Raw genomic sequence first — 20,553 nt, 5'->3', positions numbered from 1 at the left:
AAAGTAACATACTCGTAAGCCTATATGCCATTGAATTTCCTGCCTGCTATTCCTCCTGAAATGGCAGCGGCGCTCAATAAAGGCGTGAGTTCTGTCCTGTTCAGCAGTCATGGATAGGCCGCTTCCTGGTGGCCAGTGTCCAGGCTTTATCGCATCAATAGAGCTCTCCAGCTCAGGTTTCAACACTCTGAAACGGAAGACGCCTTGACCACAAAGAAAAGTGACCCAGCCCTTTGGAATGATCAGCATTTATCTGTCTCATTTCCTTGGGAAGTAGCGTTTTTTTTTTCGGGTGGTAGTTTCTGGTAAAATTTTCTGTCCTCCTCAGTGTTGCTTTTAGGATTTTGACGGTAGGCTGAGGGCTGCATGGACAGGAGGGAAGAAATGAAATGCAGAGCCAGAAGAACTGTGTGTGGTTTTGTCTTCCAAGGCCCTCCTGCAATACTGAATTTATTGATATTAGCAGTTATTTACTTTATAAAGGCTTAATGGTGTGGTAGCAATCCACTGGGATTGTTTCTTGAAAGGGCACACTCTGGAGATTGCTCTTATCTTTGCTAGCCCCATCTGTTGACCTGGATAGCCGGTAGTTGGTAACCATAAACTGAGCTGTTTTTGCAGGGTGGCCATGTTGAATTGTAGTGATTATGCTGTCATATCACAAGGCTGGGGGGTTTATGTTTCTCAGAGCATTATCTTTGCACTTTAATTACTGAGATGAGCAGTGAAAAAGACACATTTTAGATTTTATTTAAGTGTAAATATACTGGTGAAGGAGATAAAACAACAACACTGATTTGCAAGAGTTGGATCAGAAACTTCATCAAATTCCCACCATCTTCCCTTTGCTGTCTTCCAATATCCTTCATAAAGAGATAGGCAACCTCACATTATAAATGTCTTAAAGTCTAGCTAACTGAAATGGTTCCTCTTGACCGATTTGAAATAACGTGTGATATCTTTCTCTCTCTCTCAACTCAATTTCAATTCAGTGAGCTTTCTGGGCATGTTGCGAAAGTGAAACAAACAGAATACATGCGTAAATAGTAAAGAGAAAGACGAAGACTAGATTAACAGAACAGTTTTGATCGGTTTCACCGCTTGCACCTCAGGCTGTGGCAGGTGGCAGGGTACTGGGGCCGCTAGTGGGGAAGAGTCCTCTTCCAGCATGACTTCTTTTCCCGGTCAGTCATCTGTGAAGCTAAGGGAGAATAATATTCAACTGAATAAAGTATACGTCTCTTGTTTGGCGGTATGATGGCGCGCAAGCCTGGCAGCGTCTGCTGCCTTCTCCTTCCTCCCAGAGAGGACACGTATTCAGCTCAGCGTTTCTCTCCCTGGTTGGGATACTTCCTCTAATTGCCATCACCTGACCCTGTCCCACAACACCTCAGAGATGCCCGTCTGCAACGGGACTGGCAGAATTCCCGAAACAACACCGAAGGGATCAGTGACTGAGGACCCGAGGGGGGCATGGAAGCGGGGCTCAGCACCGAAGACCTAAAATAAAGCGGTCGCTGTGCGCCGGGTTTTTGTTACGGCCTGCTGAAAGCCTTCGCGATGAATCCCGGTGCTGTCGACCCTCCTCCGCGGCGTGTTTTGCTGTGTTTAACGGCCCGCTGAGTCCCTGCCACGCTTACCGCGTGGTGTGGCTTCACGGCGGTTGAAAATGCAGGCGTTAACTGGCCGCGTGCTGTGCCCCTGCCGTCTGCCTTCCTGCTCAGACTCTTTAACTGCTAACCCTGTTTTCTCTCTGTGAAATCAACACTGGATCTCTTCTTTGGAGCCGACTGACTTATGAAACAGATTAGCGCTGGAAGCGCAGCTGAGGCTGCGCCGAGGTTTTTGTGGAGCCGGAGGGCCAGAAAAAGGGCTATGTCGGTGGAGAGCGGAGGGACTGTGGTTAGAATGTGTGTAAGTGTGTGTGTGTGTGTGTGTGTGTGCGTGTGTGTGCGGATTAGAGCAGCACACTGTTCATCACAGCCTCGTGTGCCCACCAAGGAAGATGTTGGGGGAGTAACGGATGCTTAGCTCAGGCTGACATCACTCGCATGCTCCAACAATCCAGAACAATAGAGCTCGTCTCACCTCTCCATTGGCGTTCTGTTCCCGTGCTCTGGTCACGTCTGCACATACTGAATTACAGTACATAAAGCATCTGTGAACCGAAATGGGTAAGTACCTGATAGTTATACCAATGCCCGTGTTCCAGATCTTCATATCGGGTTATTTGAACATTTCAACTAACACGTCTGCCTTCACCCTGATTTTTCCGGTGCGTTCTATCTGTTCTCCAGTGTGTCCAAAGATCCTACAGGTTTTTGGTGGTGATTGCCACCATAATTATCGCATGACATGCTGTGAATTCAGTTTACAGCCAGACATTGACTGATGCCATGGTGCAATTGAGGAAAGAGTACCTTGCTTAAGGCTACTGCTTTACTTGCTGTAAATTATCTTCAATGCAGGTCTCCCAGTTTGAGCTCCCCAGATATAATCAAGCTCTTTAATCCGTTAATTAATACATTCTGTGTTCCCCTACAGCTTTGCATCCTCTGTATGTTCCATTCTTCCTCTGAATGTTTCTCTGGTTACCTCCATATGTCAGCCTATTACAGCCTCAGTCCCGATCTTTCAGGGCCAATTAAATAAATTGCTTGATTAAACTGACCTGGGCAGGAAATGGGTCCATTAAACCCATCCTGGCCACTGGCAGGGTTAATAAACGTGATCATCCTGGGAAGAGGCTTTAAAGTCCAGCTGTGTTTTTTTTTTTGTTCCTGGAGAGTTCACTGTTACTTCAAATGCAGTTTCACTAAGATGAGTAAAACTCTTCCTTTAAGAAATAGTTCGTGTGGCTTGTGGAATTAGATGTACAGTGTTGAATAATCAGAGAACTGAGAGACTAAGAGGAGTAGCATTGAGCCCATTGAGTTCTTGGTGGTTATTACAGTGCCTATTTCATTTTAATGGTGCCCTTTCGTGGTCATGAATTAAAAACACAGCTATAAGGGTGACAACAAATGGGTTTCATTGGGCAGAATCAAACCCACTGTTCCTTGCCTATTATTGTCTTTTATTACAGCTAGATGAAGGGCGTTACCATGTGATTACTGTATGCAGTGATTTCTACGAAGGCATCGGCAGGCGGGAAGTAGACCTGGGTGGGGGTAGGTAGGTTGGAGTAAGTTGAGCGTGTTAAGGGTTACATCGTTTCACTTTTGACCCAGGGGGCTGGTAGACCCATTTTGGCTGGGAATGTGGGTTAGTCAATTGCAAATAACAAGCTGCACATTCCAACCCCCACCCCCCACCCAAAAAAAGAGGAACTGAACAGATTCCTTTCTATGGTCACTGTTTCTGGGTCCCAGGAGGTAGTATGCTGGTGTTGGTGCTGGTGTACATGTTAATCAGTTTTTAATATGCTCCCTGCTATCCATGCATGGGCCCAGTTAGAGGAAGGGTGTTAATTCTGCTATCTTCGGAAACATAGCTTTTCACAGGATCATGTGTTGCGTTTCATTTCATTGCGTGTGGTACATTTTACTTTGAGCTCCAACAGAAATGTTGAAATGTTGAAATGTTCTTGAATCATTGCTTACTTGACTGAAGTCAGTCTCTGGTGAATCAGCTGTATTACTCTCTTTCCATTTATGTCGCTGTCGTTGTTGGGAAAAAAATACGCAAATGGCGACACCCCTAAACAGCTGTTGAAATGAAGGAGGATTTGTTTGGTTTAGCTGGATCTTCTGAGGAAAGGTTGAATGCCTGCGTAAGAACAACATTACTGGTGTGTGGCCAGACTTGATGAAGTGTGCAGTGTAGATTCATAAAGACGTAGGCTCACTCTGAGCTCCGCCTATAACCGTCCCCCTCCCCAGTCCCAGCAGCACTTGCAAAAGAGCAAGATCAACTTTTGGAAAGATGTTATCTCCTCTCCTTGGCAAGCGGCTGGGAGACTTTGAAGCGCTTTTGATTGTGTTAGGTGATATGAGCATGCTCGCCGCTGTGCATGAACAGGCATGCAAGACTTTACTGTGGGGTACTCTGACTGATTTCTCCCCCGACAGCCAAGATAAGAGGCAGGTCAAACGGGTTTGATAGAAGAGTGGTTCTGATGGTACTGATCCCAGGCCTGCATTTTGCTTGAAAATATTTGCTTAGCTGGTTTCTTGCATTCTTATGCGATCTTCAGATAACGCCATCAAACGTCAGCGGCCCAAAGGGCCTCCCAGCGTGCTTCAGGACAAAAACAAATAAACGTTCTTTCACTCCATATGAAGAGTGGATGTGCTTGGCGTTTCCTTCAGAAATTCAATACTGGCTGTAGCCCTGCCTCCCCCCATTCCTTAATTGTGAAAACATGACATTGTTTGTTTTGTTTCTGTCTATTTTAGCATACACTTGTCTCTCTGACGTCTTTGTCTGTCCCATGGTGTGACTGTGATACCCAAATCCTCTTTATTGGTTACAGATTTAATTTTGACAAGTGTATTAGAGCATGGTTCAGATATGTATTTTTAGCCTGAAACTGACCCAAGCCTGAAAAAAACCTGAATTGAACACAGGCCTAATGGCCTTTCTTAATATTAAGAATATAATATTACAATATTAGAATATAATGTTAGAAGAATATAATATTAATCTTTAAAATGTGTATACATGGTCCTGCCTGAGTATCACTGACAAATGTTACATGCTTATGCTTAAAACATTGAGCGGTTGGGGAAAATATCTGCCTGTCACTTTCAAACTTGTCGAAATGCACTGCCATGAGACCCTAGACACGCTTAACCAACTGTAATAACTGTTGCTAGGTAACCACAGAAAACAAATCACTCTACCCTGAAAATTAGCTTACCAGCTAGCTAGCTTGCTGGCTAGGTAGTGCAAACTGCGTAAGCTGGATAAAGCTTTCGAACTGATGATTTAGGCCTACTCATCTGGTTTACAACCAAAATCAACTCTTCCGATAAGAACCTTTTGATTGCATCGGCATCAATTTCACCTAATCATTCTGTATTAGGTCTGTTTTAATTCACAGTTTCATGTAAACACATAATACCCTACCTGACACTGTTGGTATACAAACAGGTTTACAAACCTTATGTGCCAGGTCCTGTACATCTTGGCTCAGGTATAAGGTGTTTTGTGGAAAATGTACATGACAGATTTTTAATTCGCCATTTGTGTCCTAACATGCTAAGGTTCTTTTTGAGGTATTCCTAAAGAGTACCAAAGCTAACAGAAACCCACCACAGGCCTAGTATGATACAAGCATTTTCTGCAGTTATACTTTAGACATCTGTCATAACACAGTAATCGTTTCAAATCATTTGTCTCACAACCCCTAACGCGGGGAGAAGTTTCCATTTGCGGGCATTAGAGTGCAATTTGCTGTCACCTCATGGCATGAAAGTGTGAAAGCTTAGCTTGTTCGTGCCGTACATATCCCAGGTACCGTAGAACTGGTTGGGGGCCCTGACTTGTAAGTGCTTCATCTTCCTCGTTGCTGTTCTTCGCCTGGGATTTCTACCTGCCACCAGCATCAGTGTCAGGAACGCATGTGTGACGTGTTCAGTTGACGTCGTCAGGTAGGAAAAAAAAACCTGCCTGGTCCTCAAAGTCAGCGTTTTGTGCCCATTACAGAATTCCCTGCCCGTGTATTATAAACTCTAAACACTCTAATCAGCGCAAGGCAGCCAGGCATTTATTTACTGAGACTTCGAGCGGCCCGTCTTTCAGGACCGACACGTCGCACGTTAGTGAATGGCGGTAGGGATTGTATACCGGTGGAGTCCATTAAAAAAAGGTTTTCAAACCCCAACGTGCGTAGGCTTATGGGAGTAATAAGGAGCCATCGTTATCTGTGGAGCCAGCTGTAATTCATGGTAAAATGCATGCAGCCCACCACCCTTTGTGTGTGTGGAGGAGGCGGCTTCTATATAAAAACTAGGAGGAGAATGACATCCTCATGTGAAAGGGGTTGGTCTGACCTGGATTAAATTGTCAGTTACCCACCCCAAATTTGACTGCTTTGTTTGGTTCTTCTGTATGTCAAGGTCATTGGTCCAGCCTGTTTTCAGACTCTGCTTTAAGGTCATATAAGAGACAGTAACAGTTAAAAATCACTTTCAAATCCCAGTGCTGATAGCAGCCACTGGTTATTTATTTTTTTATTGCCTCAGGATATTGCAAACAATAATTTATGCATTTGATCTCAGGTTTATTTTTTTGAATGAAAATTCTGGCTTCAACATTTTGCAGGCTGCAATATGCACAGAACTGAAGCTTCAATTTGAGATGCCATTTGGGCACCAATTGGACAATAGGCATGACTCCACTGATGTCATTCTGTAGCTTGTAGGTTCCTGAAGAGTCACTGGGGGCCCAAGAACAGTGAGATGAGGCAGCCATGTCAGAGCTACCCACCCCAATCCCCATCTGTAGGAAGCCTGATTTTTCCATCACTGTGGGGTCCCCGTTATTCTCAGCAGATGATACAACTGGTTTTAAACCCTGGCTGTATGGCTCAGCCTGCTCTCAAAATGAGCACCCTGGGAACTGAGCCACTCAGGAACCATAGAAAAGGTTTATCAAGCATCCCCAGGCCAGGTGCTTTGGTTTGATGAGCCAATTATATTGTTTAAGTAGTTGTTCTTAAGTTGCAAATTCGACCAGTTAGACACAGTGGAAGTCTGTACCGTGAAAGTTGCATGGCTGTGAATGGAGGATTGCGACAGCAGTTATTATGGTCTTGGGTAGCCACAGTTGTGGCCAAAATGATGATTGTGGCGCTCACTTTCTCTCATTATATTGCATGCTTATATTAGGCTAATATCTAACAGGACTCATAATGGAGGCAGATTAGAGGCCCTTAGAGTGTTAAGGCCAGGCTTGACACTAGATACTACGTATACCCTGGTCTGCAGGCGACGTGACGAGTCTCGTTGAGCCGAATGGCCTGATCTCATCATTAAACTTTGTATGTGTGTCCACTGCAGCAGTGACCAGGCATCAGTGCACAGCTCCTATAGAAAATCAATCAAGATTTGATACAGCACTCTATGCAAATACATCTCTACAGAGCACTTCATAGAAAATGTATCGTATAAGGACCGGTTATATAAATGTGCTTCAGAGGCCAGGGCATGAGCTGGTGAGCAAAAAAAGAAAAAAAAATCAGGAGATTCACAACAGCCAGCAATGACTGCAGCTACACCCACTCACCAAACTAGTGTGAAGATGATTGTGCAAGAACCAGAATGTGAGTTTCAGATCTCCTTTTCATTGCCAACTCTGTTATCTTTGGTGTGTAATTGACTCTGAGTGAGATATAATCATCTTGAGGTTCCGAGCCTTGCTGAAAAATACAAAACAAAACATAGTTCGCCTTTTTGTTCTGCTGTCGGTTAAAATACAAGTGACTGTTGGGCGTGGTGCCAAATGCATACAAAAACTACCCATTTTGGTACTGTTGTCGATGTCCCCTGGTATGCTGTAGTGTTGAGTATAGGGGAATACTTGGGAAGCTGTTTGTGTGCTGTTTCTTAGGACAGAGTAAGAGAATGTCAGGCCTGGACTGGGGTCAGGAGGCCAGTGCTTTGGGGGAGGAGCTGATGGACTGATGACCTTAGGTTGTGGGGCAGATGGACTGTCGCCATTCTAGCCCTGTTGAGTAAAAGATACTGTCGTACCCTTCAGGCAAATGCCTTAGATCTTTCCTCGTCTGTAGAGTCATAAGGTAGGTTATTGGAGCCAGACCCCCCCCCCCCCCAATCCTGCCTGCTTCAATAGCTGGAGCCTGGGGTTGGTTCTCTTGTCGGGGTTATCACTGCAGTAGAGGGTCAGCCTGTGGCCCCTAGCCGCTCTCGTTTCATGCTCTGGTTTTGCTAAAAGGTTCACCATGATCCTAGTGAGGACTGTTTGTATTACTTGAGTACTATTTGTATTGTGAGTGCTAAGAGAAGGTGTTTAACAAAATGAAGCTGAACTGCATACAACATGTAGGGTTGGGCCAGATGTTGATAGTGCAGGGAATTGTGAAATTTTAAACTTTTGGCCAATGTGATTTTCATACCAGCAATGTTTGTTTATTGTCTACTTTTTGCAACGAGAACCAGAGCTGATGGTGCTTTTTTGTGCATTCTCGTAGAGGCAAGAGTGGAAAGCAAGTAAAAATACTCTGTTATCCTAGGCTGGTCACGTGCCAGATATGGGGACTAAGAGGAACTGATAAGAGCACTCCTCAATCCTCACCAGTGACAGACCCATCCTGGGGATGGGGATCCTGACGACAAACACACCAAGACCAGAGGAATGCGTGGCGAGGAGATGACGACCCTCTGAGGGATCTACATACGGACTGTGAGCGTCAAGGCAGAGGATAGCCAGGGAGTTGAAAAGCCTCCTCTTGAAATGAAAAAAAGGCATCTTGGGAAAAGGGAAGTCATATCAGCAGCCTGTCAATCCACTGCCATGGGGGGGGGGGGTCCACCGAGGTGACATTGTACCTTCAGGAGGTTGTGATCAAAGGAGAGGGTCCGCAAATTTGGTGGTGAGGCAACGAAGCTCGCTTCCCTTTGATGATGTAACTCGCCAGAAGGTACATCTGTGTCATGAGCACAGCCTCGGACCGGGGTTTTAGAATGGCAGACATCGTCATGACTCGATTTTAATATCACATTAGACCAGAGGAAGCAGACACATGCGGGTGGGTTTGGCTGAGTGCAGGCGTATGAAGTCAACAGAGTGAATCCATGTATCATTGTACAACATGCGATTGTACTAGACTGAGTGTATTATTTTTTACATTATTTTTTATTTGTTACTTAGGCAGAGATGGAAATAGGAGTTTGAGCCATTCCGGTTTTTACTTAAGGCACATCAGTGTACTGAGCAAAGGCCACTATAAGAGGTCTTCTGCTGGCTACACCAACGTTCTTCAAGTAAGACATGGAATGGATCAAATTATAGAATGGATAACTGTTTAGATGCCTGTCTAGATGTGCAGGTGAAATATTAGTGCCTGTGTGTAGTATGGTATATGTGGTGTTCTTGGAAAGAGTAAGGAGAATGCAATTACAGAGCTCTGTATTGTTACATCTAGAGAGTTTGATAAGGTTTTTGTGATCTACAAACGGACACTATTCTGTGAAGATTTCCTTCTGTGTAGCTACTAAGTGTCACCAGGCCTCCCACCCTGAAGGCTAGACTGCCCATGACATAAGATGATTTAAGATACAGTATATATCACCACCACCCTAACAGTACACAGTTCCTTGTAACACTTATCAAATAAGGATGTTTTTGTACTTGGCTGCCTTTCAGTGGAACTGCAATATGTTAAGAGCGCTTCTGTGCTTGTAGGCAGGATGTTGCACAGCATCCGAAGAGCTGCTTTTCATGCTAAAGAAGGCAAGAGGCTCGGTTTACTCTTTGCTGTCAAACACATCTCACATGTTGACTAATGACGCATGGGGTGAGTGGATCAGCAGAAGGGAATCTTATCACCACTCGCAGGATTCAGACACGTTCTCCAACGGGCTTTCCCTGTCACGGCCACTTGTAGCTTCCCAAAGCCAACAGCTGTTTCGGCATCCCCTCTAAGAGGAAGTAGGCTCCGAACATGAGAAGTCTATTGCTACTCTCTGCTGTTGGTTCGCATGTCGACTTGCACATGAAGGTGGTGGAGTGATATGGCAGAAATTGTGGATGCTGGCGTTTGAGGTTTTGCCGTGTGTGTTTCTCTTATCTGCTTTTGCTTTGAAGGAGGTGTACACCCTCCTCTTAACATTCCAGTAGCAGCTCTTTGCTTTGGCGTCGGAGTTCAACCCCTGGACACAAGGGCTGAGAAGGGACAGCTGTTTCCCTCCTTTTCTTGGCAGAAGAGCACTGTGTAGCAAGCAGGACTTTAGTTATCAGAGGAAATTGGGTGGACTCCCTGTGACTTCTGTGTGTTAGCCTTAACTAGAGCGTCAGTCCCTGTTTCACTGAGCCGAATAGTTATATGCAGTTTGACCCAGTGAAACAGGATTTGAACCCTGTGTGTTTGCGTGCAGTTGGAGTGAAGGTGCTCTGTACCCTGGGGGGGTATCCCAGTGCCAGATGCTCACCTGTCCCCAATGCTGTCCCTGTTCTTGCAGGTGGTGGTGGGAAGAGGAATGGCCGGAGCAAGAAATGGAAGGAGATGCTGAAGCTGCCACACATCAGTGTGTGCGAAGACCTGAGACGGACTATCGGTGCGTACTGGAGTGGGAACTGGGCTGGGGTGGGGTGTGGGGGGGATGTATCGGCATGTACAAAAACACGGTGTAATGGGTTGCTTGACTCACACAAGACTGTAATGGAGGAACAGCCGAACAAACTCGCGGTCATCCAGCAGCATTGCTGCCATGTTCTGCAACTGTTGTGAATTAGTTGTGAGGGCGATGCTTTTGAGAATGATGTCCAGTGCCTCAGTGTGATTTTACAGATCCAGCAGCTGAGGTCATGACTGAGTGGGCTATGGGTCTGTCACTAAATTGGCTCAGTTGGTCACATTGGTTGGTGAAGGGCCTGTTATGAGGTTTTCTAGCAAGCAGGCCCTGCCTTGGCAGGACGGTACCTTCACATGTGTTGGTTTTGTCTGAGTCAGAGAAAAAGACGCCCTCAGTTCTTCCCTCCTCCTATTCCAGTTCAACGTCCCCCTTCCCCAACCTCACTGAGCAGGGAATGTGAGGCCTCTCCCTCCACCGGGAGGAGGGAGCTGCTCACTTAGCATATGAGCAATACGAAAGCTGTTCACTCTCATTGTGGCCAAAAAAGGCGAACACATATTATTGAATATACAGACTATTCTATCCACTTTTAACTTGAATTATAATGTTAGGTTAACTGGAGAAAGTTGATACGGATTTGAAAATTAACCCTTGGGAATCAGGGACTCAACAACCACACATAAAGTCACTGGCCCTTAAAAAATGATTTCAAAATGTTTTGTGTGCCCCATTTTCTGATCTTGACTTGTTCATACAGCATCCTCAAGTACCCTTTTAATGTGGGCTTATCACTCTCTCAGTTCAGTGGTGATGCTTTGGATAAATACAGATCTCATGTGCTCCACTTGTACACTTAATAGTTTGCTCATGTAGAAACACAGTATGTGTGCAATAAGCGATATAAGCCCCAGAGTGGCTTCAGAATGCCTGGGACTGCCTTTCCCATGATGGCCCTGACGGTTGACTCACTTGTTATCAGGGTGTTATCGGGCCTCACCTTGGACACTAGCGCGGCCTTATCTCCACAGCTGAATATGATACGGGCCGCCGTTGCTGACCCCCCCCCCCCTCCCCTAGTCCCCATCCCCGTCCCCGTCTCTGCTGTGTCACTGCGACCGTGGCTGGCGAGTGTTGCCTCTCCCTATCTGCCAAGCTGACAGGGTGCACCACGTGCTGAGGGGGTACAGACCCCCCTCTGTGAAACCCCCCCCCCCCACATGTGTGATGTAAGCAGGAGGAGGCTCCAATGGAGAAGCAGTAAGAAGGTCAGGCTGCGTCCTGGTGGAAGAGCCGCTGGCGGCCTGAGCGCTCTGTTTACACCCGGCAGCCACGGGGGTTTTGTGTTTATCCGGATAAAACAGATGTTGTTGGGGAAATTACGCCCCAATTAGTGTAAAATCGAGTGAGCGCCCCGGCTCCCCGGCTCTGGCACGGGCGGCCTGCAGCGCTGTGCATCGGCTGTCACTCGCGAAACGTTGACAAAAAGACAAAATGCCTCGCATTATAACCGCAAGGAGGAGAAGAGTGCTTTCGGCGATAAGTATGCATGATAGGGATTGAATTTCTTCCTAGATGGGCTGATTACATTATCACAGCAGTAGACACGGAGTCTGCAGTCGCTTAAATAGCTTTGGTTATTGATGCAACTGTCGGAAGCATTGATGTTAATTTGAACCACAGTGCATTACTGTCCCGGCCTGTATGGATGACCTTTAAATCTGGAAGTTGAAGAGCTGAGCTGACTGCTAAATGCAACTTCCTCGGCGGTTCACGACAATATCCAGCCCAGGTGAAGAAAGGGGTGACTCCATCAGATTGGTCGCGGGTACCCCCTTCTCCTTTTTTAACCAGGAATGTGGATTTCAGTCCTTGTTATTACAACCACGGTCTGTTTCCACCGCTGAGGCATCTCGCTCATTTAAAAATATCCTTTTGAAGTGCCGGAGCGAGCCATTGGTTTGTACGGTACATTTGACTATTGACAGCTGAAGTGAGACTTGAACCTGGGCAGAGGTCCCCTCCCTGAATGCATGATTTCTGCAGCACATGTCTGAACGGTGCGGAGAAACAGGCTCCGCCTGCCTTTTAAAGACCCCTTGAAAAAAAAAAAACCGAGAAGGCAATCATTTAAATGGGTCTATCCTGGCGAGGACTCGCGTAGAATAACAACAAGGTGCTGCTGAAAGGCAACTGGAGCCGCCGATCCCAGCTGGAGCCGGAGTTTATAGTAGGAAGAGTGTGTTCAAACAGACAAACCCTTAAACATTCAGGCAATCAAAGGCCGTCTTAGGTCAGGGGGAAAGAAGCTTAACTGAATAAGTTATTTACTGATACTTAAGGGCTTTTTTTTAAAAGGGGGAGGCTTACATAATGATGTGTCTGAAAGCTTTATTTCCTTGCAGTGTCGCTAGGGGTCGAAGCCAGTCCCGCCAATGAGAAGGGTTTGATCCACCCGAGGCGGGCAGGGCCCAACCAAAATAGCCACCCCCATTCCCTTGTAGCCTTTTGCTGCTCTAAAATAATACAGCTTGTACTTTCACGTACATCTTTATTTATCTTTGTTTATCTGTTCATAATTGAGTCAGGACTGTGCTGGAGATGAGCTCCAACTCAGCTGAACTCAGGTGGGGTGGAGAGGGTTACTGCTGTCTGAAATGCAGAGTGGTTCGTTGGAGTGGATTTGACCATTTTGGGGAGGTGCATGCTTTTTAATCCAAAGCTTCAGGAGAGTATTCACTCCAGGCCGCCACCATGCATCACATCTGCTAGGAGAGCAGGGTGTGTCTTGCCTCTGAGTGTTCAGAGCAGCTCACTCCTGCAGACCTCAGATCAGGTTTTGGTGTCTGCATATTTTTAAAAGAGCATAGGGATGTTAGTGCAGCTGATAACTCGCATTCTTTGTTACCATGTTCTCTGTGAACCCCCCTGATTTATCACATGCCGCAGGAGTAGCACAAAGGGCTGCATTTTGTCAGGGTTTCCTAATGGCCCATCAGTGTATTTGCTAGCCTACACTGGCTAGTAAGGCATTTTGTACATTCAAAAGGCACATCAGGGCTGGTGGAAAACTGTAGCCCAAATTCCAAGTTGTCTCCACTGTTTCTGTGCCTGCGTTTCCTAGCTTGAGAGGAGAGGGTTGTGGTAGACACTGAAGCACTGCAGATAGAGCATGCATTTGGGAGTAGTACTTTTATTTTTAAGGCCCAAACCCTGCCTTCTTTTTGAATAGAAGGTAGCAGTTGCTTGTGATGGGGCTTTGGCACCTTATGCTGGTAGTGTTCCTCCAGACTGATTCTGTGAAGGCTGTGTGTCTGAGCCCGGCACCAGATTCCCTGGGAGCTGTGGCACTGTGGCATGTGGTGCTGCTGCTCAGCCTTGTCACTTCCACCCAGACGGGGTTCAGAAAGAGGGAAACATATCAGCAGGAAACGATCAGGAAAAAATCTGTTTCTTTTGGAACGGCCGCGCTCAGAATCTGGGCCTCTGAGTAGTGTGAGCCTGGGTGTTGGGTGCATGGGTGTGCGTTTGTGTGTCTGTGTGTGTGTGGCTGTGTGTGCGTGTGTGTGGCTGTGTGTGCGTGTGTGTGTGCGTGTGTGTGTGCGTGTGTGTGTGTGAGCACCGTGTTTGAACGTGAGCAGGGAGTCATCTGGACAGTGTGATCCAACATGCTGTGGGGGGGGGGTTGTGGGGTGGAGCAGGAAGCCGGCTGTATTCTCCCAGGAGGAGAGCTGGAGGAGCTCCAGGCTCTGAACCACAGACAAAGAGTGACGGACTCGCCCCTGCAAAGGCCCTCTCACCCGTCACAGTCAGCGGCACCATCTTCGAAATCCCAAAAAAGGGTGGCGAAAAGCCTCCCTCCTTCTAGGTTTTCGCACGAAAACGAGCGAGCAGCTTCTCACCCGTTGAACCCAGCAGGCCAGGTGGCCGACAGCTGGAGGTCTCCGCGAGCCTGTCTCTATGCCTGCGTCGGTGGGGAGGGCGTCGGGGGAGGGGTTTTGCGGCGATTGGCAGCGAACGCGGCACACCGGTGGGGAGCGAAGGGGACACGCGGCGAGGCGGATGACGCACGGGCTCTGGTCGTTAGCGAGGGCGCTCACCTCCCTCTGCGGCTGAGTGGAAATGGAGCTGGAGGCAGGGGAATAAGGCCTTCCTTCCTGTGCCGGTGCTATGTGGGGTCAGCCCTGTCACACTCCAGAGCCCAGCTTCAGTTTAAAGGCACCCAGCGCTGCTGTATGAGAGAATAAAAACCCAGGAAAGGTGCTTGGTTGTACACTCCAAGCAATTGTAAATCTGCCTTGGTCCAGCTAAATTCTTTTGAGGGGGTACAGTTTAAAACCCTTACTGACATTTGTTTTTCCTCAGAAAATCTAAAATTAATATCATGCTTGAAGCGGAAGCATGTGTTAGATGAGAATTGTTAAATGTTTATATTGGAAAGTTTGAGCAGAAATCGCAAGTTGATGTTAACTTTAAGAGATAAAACTGCTGATTTATTAGGACCAGCTGTAGGTGGCCTTTTACATCATTAATTCACAGAGAGAAGCTGTGTTGAAAACCAGCCGGCCTCCTGCCTGTTGGTTTTCAGTTCCTCTGCCTGCCCCCCCACCCCCCAGTTCACACGGCTTTGAAGCCATCAATTCATCAGGCTGTTTTCCAGGCCCGGGGAAAACTGTGCCATTCGAGATGAGGTTCACGGGTCAGAGTGAGCCATAAAGACAGACCTTTTTTTCCATGATGGAAAATCCTCCCACAGAAGTATGTCGGATCAGGTCTTACCTGCTCTGACCCCATGGGCGTGGTGTGTATGGCTGCCGTCTAAAACCTGCTTCCCTGCAACTCCATGAATCCACCTGCCCAGCTGTACAAGTCACCGGTCTCCTCTTCTGCAAACACTGGCCTGAAAACACACCTTTTCCATCTCTGTAATGAAGTAATGTAATGTTATCTAAACTCTTGTGGTTTTCCCATTTCAGCCAGAATGGGAAGGTGCCATAAACCTCAAAGCTACTCAGACCTGGAAAGGAAAAATGACTGATTATGAAATAAAACTTGCGAATCCAGGCATTAGTATTAGTAGTAGTTATTAATAGTAATAGTAGTATTAGTAATTAGTAGTACTAATACAAATATGAACAGTTAATATTTTGACTTGATTACCACGTCATAAATTCTGCATTTTGAAAGCAAACACAAGGACCTTTGCAGTTGTACACAGTTCCGAGAACCATCAAGGTTGTTTTCCCAGGAATGAGTGGGAGGCTGCTTAAGCTCTGATGTGGGGACGAAGGTTTTCATTCATGTGCTGCGAGCTTCCAGGATTGTATTAGCATGATTTAGATACTATCTGAGTTGCATTTAGAGGTTTAGACCTGAGGAGCTGGAGGAGTCTTGGCAGCCCTTTCAGATTTCTTTTTTCGTGAGGGATTATTGTGCCCCCTCTCCGAGCCGCAATGTTGACGGGCAATCACATTTCATAATATACAGTACTTCAAGTTTGACAGATCAGTGTATAAAAAGAAAAAACAGAACTGAGTGAAGGCTATGAGCATAATTTTGTGATTGGTGTCTGTCCCTATGTAATGAAATGCTAATTTGAATGAAATCATTTAGACAGGGAATAACGGGTGTATCTTGAGGGAAGTGACATGAGAAAAGACTCTTTACACATCTGTTTACCAGCATTATGTAATTGACAACGCACTCTATGAAGATCCATGAACAAACAAATTATATTTGGCAACTACAGGAAATTTCGGTTGACAGAATCACAGATCTTGCCTCGGTCCACAATTAAACACACAGTGCTGCATGCATTATCAGTTTTGTGGCGGGTTGGTGCTTTAGACAGCACATTTCCACGTTACCAGCTGCTGGGGCCCTTGTATGTGTGGTGTGCTGTTGAAAAATGGACATATTTGTGCTTTTGGCAAGCTGAAATTGCATTAATGGGGGATTTCAGGCGGCTATGCCTGTGGCTTTCACGGGCTCTGCTCTTTTAAACCTCGCCGCACCCACTGTTAATAGCGTTGCTGTAATGTTCGCAGAGGTATTGCTCTCGGCTCATGTCAAAGTAGCACAGCTGGAAAACCACACCGTGCGCATCTCCTCTCTTTTTTAGGCTGCCACGTGCTTGACACTTACTGTTTATGAAAACAAGTTTCATAAAATAATTATTATCTGTGAAGAGACGCCCCTCCCGCTGCAACAAGTTTGGCGGCGTGTTATTTTTTAACTTCCCCTCTCTTGCCTGGACATGCCTGAGGTGTTTGGGGCCATACCCTGCATACTGCACTGCACAATGGAATGGTGCAAGCCAGTTTACTGTATGATAAAACAGTGATCTCTGTCCTAATCTTTGGCACACAGTCTGTTCCTGGCATTAACTATGTACTGTACCCAATGCACTAATGCCCAGTGCATACCTAATGCCTGGCTCTTACGAGCCTCCTGTGGTGGCATATACATACCCATCTCCTCTCTTCTTCTGCACATAACCATGGTTATTCAGTGTGCCACAAGGTGACCTGTGGGGACAGAAGGAGCCGTATGATCTTGTAAAAACCACAAGGGCCCCGGGATGTTGTCCTCATTGGCTGTGTTTGTCTAAGTCTAGGAACAGAGACTGTGCGAAGTGGCAGACCGTGCCGCGCACTGTTTGCCCGGCTGATTATGCCCCGCGGTCCCGAAACAGGACGTCAACACAGCCCGTGGCAGCGGAGGGACTCCCCTCATTGTTGCGTTACCTATTTGCTGAGCAAACTTGGTATTTACCGAAGCAATTCTAGCAAAGCGCCTCGCTCACGGGTGCACCCCGGTGCCCTTCCCCGGGAAAGTGAACCTACACCGTGCTTCTCTCAAAAAAGAGCGGAGGTGTTCGGTGTCACATCCCCAAAACTCTTTTATGATTTTACTCTTGGCACACCCAGCCCTCAGGAATTCTGTATATTTGTTCAATGTCGTGTTTGTCAAACCTGGGAATTCACCAGGGGTGTTACTTGTTGCGGTAATGTACCATATGAGTTTAGTGCCAGACCCCCTGCACTTAGGAATTCACTGATTTGGTGTCAGGAGTGCTCTGGGTAGGCTTTGCTGTTGGTGAGAATCTGGCTTGATGTTTTATCTTTGGAAACAGTTGTGACAGATCTGGGAGTGGATCAGGTTGGTGGTCTACCCTTTGCTCCAGATTTTGTAGTGACTGTAGGCAAATTATGCTGTTAAATGGTCCTGAATGTGACTCTTGATAGATCTGACTCTTGCTCTAATGTGCTATTAGGAAAATAATGCATATATTCTTTTTTTTCTGGGCCACCCCTAAAAAAAATTAAAAAGTAACTTCTTTGAAATGCATATGATACCATTATACAGTCGATACTCTTCCTTGTCATGTTGTTCAGGTTACAATGTCCTCCTTGTTTCTGCCAATAGAGCAGCTGTATACTAATGACCAACTTGCTCTTGCCTGTCTAATGATATTACAGTCATCCTTAATGTAAACCATTTGATTTAAATTTCCAGTAATGCAACATGCAGGACCAGGAAGAATTCGATCGGCGGCAGACAGCATCTGCAGCCACACAAGCACTTTGATAAGAGGGCCAGTCGCATTATCAAAGACTGGGCACATGTCCCATATGAATGAATGCATAGAGCATTAATAGAACAGGCCTGACCATAAAGTGTATTTGGCAAGGCGTATTAAACATTGTAAACCCCCCCCTCCTCTCTCTCTCTCTCTCTCTCTCTCTCTCAGAAAGGGATTACTCCAGCCTGTGTGAGAAGCAGCCGATTGGCCGGCTTCTGTTCCGGCAGTTCTGCGACACTCGGCCGGAGCTGAGACGATGCATTGAGTTCCTAGACGCTGTGGTAAGACCTTTTCCCCTCCAGCCTCACGGCGCCGCGTCCGGAGCTGAGGCCCGTGGGGGACGGAGCCGGGTCTGGACCGGGGGAGGGGGCGAGGGGGATTAATCCAGCCCACACCTCACACACCGAGGGGGCCCGTTCCATTATGTCAGGCCCGTGCCAGAGCCCCCCCGTCGCAATGCACGATGTGGGCCACACAGGGCTGGGTCTGTGTCGGGCGTACGGCCGTCTGAAAAAAGGCCCTGTTTAAAGAAACGCATGGCACTCAATCACGGACGACGCACAATAAAAGCTATTCAGGAGAAAACACTGGGTGTTTAGTTTGTTTTGACTACTAGATGTGGTAACAGCCTCCCTGAAAGATCTGCTCCCCGGTGTGAGAGCCGAAGCCCGGGCAAAGTCAGACTGTGTCGCCTTATTTTTGGAAAATATGCCGGGATCGTGAAGCTCTGAGTGTGAAAACACCAGCCACTCCCGCAAGACGTGCGTAAATGTGGAAACCTCCCCCCCCACCCCAAAGTTCAGGCTCCGCTGGAATTCCAGGGTGTCTTGATTTAAGTGCCCTCCCAATGCATGCTGGGAACTGAGCGGATGGAGGGGTTCATGTGTGAGGCTAGGGGCAGAGGAGCAGTGACCTGGTCAGGGCTACCCTGGGGAGACGAGTGTCAGGTTCCCACAGCCATCCTCGCCTTTGCTATGTCTGGCAGGCTGTTTTCACCACGCTATTGTAAATCTAATCACAAGTGTTTTGATAATCCTGCGGGTTTGACCTGGGTCGTTGATCTGTGCTGTTTAGTTAGTCATTAGTTCTGGAGTTCAGACAGGGACTCTCTCGGTCCCTCTCTTTCTGCCCGTGCCTCTTCATGACTGATGTCACTGTTCTGTCCCTGAGGCAAATATCCCTGCTCTTCCTCATGGGGCTGTTTCTGCCTCCGCTTTTATAGACTCTCTTGTCTGTGTGCGTCCATTGGCATTTCCTCATGTTTTCATACTGGATCAGTTTTCCCAGCTAGCGTATAACTTTGATAAGTGACCTCACGCCTGCACCCCACCGTCACTCCCTCGGCTCATTCCAAGTGGAGATAGATAGCGGTGAGAGAGGAACGGAGAGATAGAGGAAAAACGGACAAATGAGGCATGGAGAAAGAGAAGCGGAGATGGTGTGAGACACAAGGTGTTTGAAGCCTGTGGCACAAAAAGCAGCAGAGTGTGGGGCTGCCGGCCCTCTCTCACCTGCCCCGGGCCTGAGTGGCCTCTCTGGCCTCTCTCTGCCTTACACACCTTGCTCAGCGAGACAATGGGAATGCCGTGCGCCGCTCAAGTGCAGGCTTTCAGGGCCGAACCTCAATAACAGGCCATTAGCGGAGAGTAGCGGGTATTTTTAGCCGGATGCTAACGTCAGTTCTCTGTCTTCTGCAGGCGGAGTATGAGTTGGCGCCAGACGAGAAGAGGAGAGACTGCGGTTTGAATGTTTTAGACACATACTTTAATAACGGGGTAAATATCAACTCCTGCTGTATCTGACAAGCTTCCAGTGCCACAGCTCCTTTCTAATAGGTAGTGGAGTGGCAGTGTGGCATAGAGAACTGGGCTTTGTCCAGCAGTATGAATAGATCATAAATACTATTACTTAAAACCACTACCACTACCTAAACTCCTAATAATGATAGTAATAATATTCATTATTTTATTATTATTATCAAAGACTTTACTCAGATTTTCATCTGCCTAAGAAAGTTTTCTTCTTTTCCTCTTGGCTATACCCATTATGTTTACTGTTTTTTTAGCGGGCTGTACTGTTGTCAGTATATATTTGCTTTAGTCCCTTAAACCAACAGAAACACCTGCAGGCTGTAATCTAGCCAGCGTGTAAAGTTTGATACTAAGAAGATAGATGTCACTGTGCAAATCATGTGTCTTGTGTCAGCGCAGAGAGGAGGGGCTAAGCAGGAGACCAAAGCACTGCCGTTGCCCTAATGTCTGGCTTGCTTGCCAGCCGCTCACCTGCGGCGTCACGTGTAGCTTGTAGTTGTACTGTTGGCATTGCATTGTTGACATCAGGAAGAACAGTCTCTAAAGAGGAAAAAGCTATTCATCTTGTACTTCTCACACTAAAGCACTAAGAATGCAAAGGAGGAAGAGGCAGGGGAACTGGTCTTAGGCGCTGTGACTCGCAAAACACTGAATTGAAGACCTGGATCACATGAAAAGTTTCTCAGGCTTGCTGTGTGGCTGTTTCCATTTCCCATTATGTAGTTTTACATATCTTAATGATGTCCAATGACTATTTTAGAGGACACTTTGGCCAGTTATTAAAAATTGTCATTGGTTTACCTTTGTGAATTCAGGTGCATTTGATTGGGGCTCAAAAAAATCATTTTTTTCAGGTATTTTGCCAACAAGTCAGTTAACATTTGAACTTGAACCCCAGGGT

General features: G+C 46.8%; 1 protein-coding gene across 1 annotated transcript in view; it reads left to right on the top strand.

Annotated features, from left to right (window-relative positions):
• The window catches only part of grk4 (G protein-coupled receptor kinase 4), a 56,303-nt gene that overhangs the window by 15,055 nt on the left and 20,695 nt on the right, over positions 1-20,553 (top strand). The window contains exons 2-4 of the mRNA XM_036516449.1: positions 10,146-10,241; positions 18,010-18,122; positions 19,539-19,616. Coding sequence (XP_036372342.1) covers positions 10,146-10,241; positions 18,010-18,122; positions 19,539-19,616 — 287 coding nt within the window. The remainder of the gene's footprint in view (positions 1-10,145; positions 10,242-18,009; positions 18,123-19,538; positions 19,617-20,553) is intronic.

This window comes from Megalops cyprinoides, chromosome 22 (genome assembly GCF_013368585.1).
Source record: "Megalops cyprinoides isolate fMegCyp1 chromosome 22, fMegCyp1.pri, whole genome shotgun sequence".
NCBI lineage: Eukaryota > Metazoa > Chordata > Actinopteri > Elopiformes > Megalopidae > Megalops > Megalops cyprinoides.
The sequence above is the reverse complement of the archived record's forward strand: the minus strand, read 5'-3'. Positions and strand labels throughout refer to the sequence as shown.